General features: G+C 37.6%; 1 protein-coding gene across 8 annotated transcripts in view; it reads left to right on the forward strand.

The window, feature by feature from the left end:
- myo9aa (myosin IXAa) overlaps window positions 1–5697 on the forward strand; it is a 143092-nt gene that overhangs the window by 134784 nt on the left and 2611 nt on the right. For 5 of the 8 annotated variants that reach the window (XM_014001575.1, XM_014001576.1, XM_014001582.1 and 2 more), the window contains 5 exons: window positions 659–782; window positions 896–943; window positions 4122–4142; window positions 4316–4524; window positions 4600–4742. In XM_014001575.1, coding sequence (XP_013857029.1) covers window positions 659–782; window positions 896–943; window positions 4122–4142; window positions 4316–4524; window positions 4600–4742 — 545 coding nt within the window. The remainder of the gene's footprint in view (window positions 1–658; window positions 783–895; window positions 944–4121; window positions 4143–4315; window positions 4525–4599; window positions 4743–5697) is intronic. The other 3 variants (XM_014001579.1, XM_014001580.1, XM_014001577.1) reach the window with 2 other exon arrangements.

Raw genomic sequence — 5697 nt, forward strand, 5'->3', positions numbered from 1 at the left:
CCTTTATTGTCCTGCAGAGGGGAAATTAATTCTCTGCATTTTACCCATCACACATGTGAACACACACGTTGAGCAGTGGGCTGCCAATTACAGCGCCCAGGGAGCAGCTGAGGGGTTAAGGGCCTTGCTCAAGGGCCCAAAGTGGGTCTTACTCAGAATGTTCTGAAGGAGCTGAATGTTTTAATATATAAATTGTTTAAATTAGCACAAACATGTTGAAAAAAACATAGCAGAACATAAAATAAAGTACAGTAAAGATTTATCTGTTTATATTCTGGAGGGTTTTAAAGATGTTGAAAACGGCTCCACTCATTTTGAATGAGGAAAAACCTGGCTGAAAAAGCTAAATATTTCAAAAAGTATAAATAGCTGAAGTACCAAGCGTCTTAGCTGAGTTGTTCTGAATGAGCTAAATGTTTTGMTSTATAAGTTATTGAAATAGAACAAAAATTGGGGAGCGAGATGCGTGCCGAAAAACATACAGAAAAATGATCTCACTAGAGAATGTTTTTTATTCTATTAAACTTTATTTAATCTGCTTAGTTCTGCTTAGTTCAAGATTAAAAAGCATGTTAAAAGCATGTTCTCAGTAACAAACTTGTTCTGCTGACGTTCAGTGATTCTGAAGTGATTTCTGTCTCTTGCTGTCTCTGTGTAGGTGTGTAGAGCTCATCATTTGTGAACAGATGAATAAATACAAAGTGCGGCTAAAGGACATCAGCAGCCTGGAATTTGCTGAGAATGAGGCCAAGTGTAAACTGAGCATCATTCGACGATCCATGGTAAGATCGAACCCTGAGTTCTGTGAAACCTTTAAATCTCCATCATTTCCTTCTTTATTAGCAGCTTCTGTCCTCCTCAGTTCCCTCCCTAACATGTCTTTTCCTTTACTCAGAGACCCGTACTAATAGCTGTTAGATTTATGAGCATTGCACATATTATGGTATGTATTACACACCTTGGATTTCATCCTCAAATCGTCCTCCTGTGTTGTGGAAAAGATTAGTGCAAAGTCATTTCCTCAACTACTCACATCTGTCCTCCTCCCAGAGCATGACTCATCACATTTTTTATGTGTTTTGTAACTGTCTCTTGGTTAATTGCATTAAAGCTGTCGCATCTGATTATATTTACTTAATGTTACATGACTTTGAAATATGCAAGGTCAAATCTGAAAAAGTTGGGACACTGTGTAAAGTTTAAATTAAAACCATTTAACCTCATGAAGCCATATTTTATTCACAATGGACTAGTAAATATATCAAATGTTAAAACTGAGAAATTGAACTTTTTTTAAGGTAATTCTGAATTTTATGGCTGCAACACATTTTAAAAATGTGACATGCGACAAAAAGCTGTAAAAGTACTGCAGTGGACACAGTTGTGCTAATCCGCTAATAACAGAACAATTATTTTTTGTTTAGCTTATTACCTTTTTTTTTCCAGAATTTCAAAAATATTAGCAGACCCTTTAACATCCTGTAAATTCATTTCCAGTAATTTCAAGTCTAACACTAAGTGAAGCTCTCTTTCCATCGATCATGACATCCAGCATGTGATAATGCTGTGTAAGCATGTGTTTGCTGACACAGCAAAGTTTAGACAAGCACCCATACACATTATACATACCACATGTGCAACGCAAAGGATTCTGGGTAAACTTGTTGGAATTTAACTGTCCATGTTTCTGACTGTTTTCTTCCTTTTAATGTCCTTTTCAGGAGTTTCAAGTTTTTGAAATGGGAATGTATAAAGATAATAATGAAAAGTTAGCGTTAGCTTCTGCTACTTATTTTTCTTATTTAGGTAATTAGCTTTGTTTTGCTTCATCCAGCAGATTACCAGTTAGCAAAGCTAACATTTTGGTTAGCTTTGCCCACCACTGTGTACAAATTAAAAAATAGCTGGAGGAGCATTTGTCAACTATCRTAGTCTAGTCCAGTGGTTCCCAAAGGTGGGGTCGGCAGCCCCGCTGTGGGTCCCAAAGCATTAAGGTGGGGTCCTGRAATATTTTCTGAATTACACTAAAAAATRACAACAATTGTTAGCCTTTGTTGTTACAAAAGAGTAAGGTTAGTGTACTTAAAACGGACAAAAATAGCATAATAAATGTTGTTACTCTTGTTTATTTGATGTGAAAACAATGTTTATCAATAAACAACAGCTGGGGGCACGGGTCTCTGTTAGTATTTAGTGGGTCAAAAGCTGAAAAGTTTGGGAACCCCTGGTCCAGTCAGTCAGAGGACTGGATAAAAACGTAGCATTTTAGAGAGGCAGAAGTAAAGATTAGCTCTGGCAGAGGTTCACCAGTCTGTGAAAGACTGTCTGAAAATACAATATCAGGAATAATGTTCCTCAATGAAAAAACTGGGAAGACTTAATATCTGATCGATCAATCGTTTATAGTTCATATCATTAAAACATTTCTTAGAAATCTTTGTGATCAAAGTAAAGACTGAAAGTTGAGATTAAAACCAGGTCTGATTCTGGTGGACATCCCTGCATGAGCTCAGAAACACTTCAACAGTTATTGTCTGTAAACAGTTCACTTTACCAACCACAAATGTGGGTTATAGCTCTTTCCTGGAAAGAAGCAGCCACATGTGAACACCTTGTAGAATCACTGCCGTCTTCTCTGGACCAGAACCCATGTAAAAAATAATCACTCAGTACATCAGCCTGTGATGGATCAGTGRTTAGCTCTGATGTCTCACAGCAACAAGGTCCTTGGTTGAATCCCCACTTCGGACCTGGAGTTTGCATCTTCTCTTCGTGCTTATGTGAATTTTCTCTGGGTACTCCGGTTTCCTCTCACAGACAAAGAAACAAACAAAACAAATTTAAAAAATATTCATGTTAAGCTGCCTCCAGGCCCCGGCAGGCCTCCCTTGCAAATCTCAGTGGGATTAGCCGGGTTAAATAAAGGTTAATAAACACAAAAGGACTGRGGCAAAAACTGTCCTGTCATCAGATGAATCAAAATTGGAAATTCTTCTTGGACACCATGGACTTCACTTCCCCCTTTTCCTCCTTACAGAAGAGGCTGTTATCAGTTAATAGTTCAAATAGCCTGTCTCTCTGATTATATGGAGGYRCATTAGTGCCTGAGGAAAGGCACCAGCAGTATAGAAAAGTACATTTATATTTTAGAACATCATGTTCTCCCATCCAGTGAAACCATGAAGCAAAGACTAGGGCTGGGCATCGAGTCTCCAGTATCKATTGGAACCAGAAGTAACACATCAATTCTCCAGGAACTGTTTGAATTTTAAAGTTTCCATTACTAGTTTCGATACACAGTTCGCCTACATTGAGGCAGCCAACAAGTTTTACTAGACCTTAAAGCTGTAACATCAGCTCRGTAACATGTTGAAGTTCCTGCAGCATCAGACACTGGATATGTGTCCACGTGTTTGCATCAGGTTTTTCAAAATAAAGCTCTCTTGTAAAAGTGTTCACTGCAACAAAGGTCCATCCAAACAAGTCTTATAATCTTAAATCAGGCAAAAAGTATTTTTGATCTTGTTTCAAGACTGATATACTAAACAAGAGCAAACTGTTAGAATATTAATCTCATTTCAAGAAGAGTACACACATTCWACTGTCAGATTATTTCACTTAATTTTAGTTTGATTTTTTTAGTGGTTGATTGTGAAATTCACACACATTTTCTTCCAAGTRATTGTAAAGTTTTTCAGTTTTAACCTCCTATGTTTACTACGGTCGATTGTAAATACAATGTGGGTTTATGAGATTTGCAGTTCAGTTTTTATTWACATTTTATGCAACATCCCAACTTTTTCTGTGTTTAGGTTCTCAAAACAAACAGGTAACACCTTCGCAGACTTAAAAGCTATTTAAAATAAAATATTTTCAGCAAACAGTGTTTAGATTGTTTTCGTCTTACATAGAAAATTTCTTGATCATATTTTTTAAGCAGTTGACCAATCAAAAGTAAACCTTTTTTATTGATTTAGTTATATTTTAGGCATATTATTAAGATAAAACAAAAATATTGATACATTAACTACACTTCAAGGCAGCAGTTCTGTAGCGTGTTACTGTAAATACTGTTATCAGATTCTGCTGATACTCTTGTTCTTCTTTTATCATGTTTTAAGCTGGCAAATTCAGCTAAAAAGGTAAAGTTAGTGTACTGATGTGCTGTGACTTTCTCTGTGTTCTGTGCTGCTGTAAGTGTTTTCGATTTACACACCGATCAGTAAAGAAACGCAGTGATGTGACACAAATAACTCTGCTCGGAGATGATCCGCTGCTGTTTTGAGGTAACGTTTGACGACGGTTTGCTCCCCAGGGAAAAGGCCCGGGGCGACGGCAGAGCTATCACGCACCTTCCCCTCCGGTCAGTCCTCGGCTGCCGCCTGCAGCCGACGCCGCCAGAGAGCAGGGCGTAGAAGAAGAAAAGGGAACAGAGTCGCTGGAGATCTCCGAGCATCAGCAGGCCGCCATGCAGCAGGAAGAGAAAGTGCTGACGGAGCAAATAGAAAACCTGCAGAAGGAGAAGTACGTAAAGCTGTTAAAGACCTGGGAACCCTGATGGGATTGTGTTGGTGGTGTAATCTGTGTTGTCTTCGACAGAGAGGAGCTGACTGTTGAGATGCTGACTCTGGAGCCACGAGCATCAGATGATGAGACTCTGGAGTCGGAGGCCTCCATCGGCACAGCTGACAGCTCTGAAAACCTCAATGTGGACTCTGAGGAACCCACTTCAGACTTCTCTGGTACGTGGCTGCGCAGCAGGCAGGCTTTTGAGGAGGAGGTCTCAGCTGTCTGTGCCAGGACGTGTAAAAATTCAGCTCAGTCGAAATGTCCAGAAAACATAAACAGATCATATTAACTGCACAAAATTTGAAGTCAATAAATTATGTTTACCTGTTCACAGTAATGTTACTAATTACCAGTGTTGTAAAGTAACTAAGTACAAATACTTTGTTACTGTACTAAGCAGAAATTTTGTACTTTAGTGGAGTCATTATTTTCAGCCTACTTTTTACTGCTACTCCTTACATTTTTACACAAATATCTGTACTTTCTATTTATTACATTTTTTAAAAAGGTAAGCAGYAGAAAGTCATTACTGCTTGTTGTTAAAAAATATTATCCTGATAAATTGTGCCTCCTGGACAGAGTGAATCTAATTGTGGTTGGATGAGAAGTATTTTAAACCATTCTGCTACTGTATTAGTTTGTACACAATCCATCACAGCTGCACATGACAAAAATCATGTCTATGGGATAAATCTTGTGCCAGCAGGAATTGAATTTGAATTGCTCAGATTGAATCTAAATGTGCAAAATTTGTAATTGAATGCATTGGTTTGAAAATGAATTTTACTAAAGTGAAACTGAATTTAAAGGTTTTTTTTTATCTGAATTAATTTGCTTCGAAACTGTATTTTGGTTTATTAAAAATTCAGTTTGACTGCTTTCACTTTCAGTTCCATAATTCAGATTTTTGTGTCACACATCCTGGTCCTTGAGAAATTCAGCCAGATTAATCAAACACAGATCCACAGATTTATGTTTCACTTTGGTGAAGCTTCCCTTCTGTACGTAACAATCCACTGTAAAAGTGACAAAAACAGTTATTTTATTGCAGTGATTAATTTTACCTATATATAGAAAATGTTACATTTACATCACATTATGGATCACTCAGCAGCAGCATCTGATCAA

The sequence above is a fragment of the Austrofundulus limnaeus genome, unplaced genomic scaffold (genome assembly GCF_001266775.1).
Source record: "Austrofundulus limnaeus strain Quisiro unplaced genomic scaffold, Austrofundulus_limnaeus-1.0 Scaffold9, whole genome shotgun sequence".
Taxonomy (NCBI): Eukaryota; Metazoa; Chordata; class Actinopteri; order Cyprinodontiformes; family Rivulidae; genus Austrofundulus; species Austrofundulus limnaeus.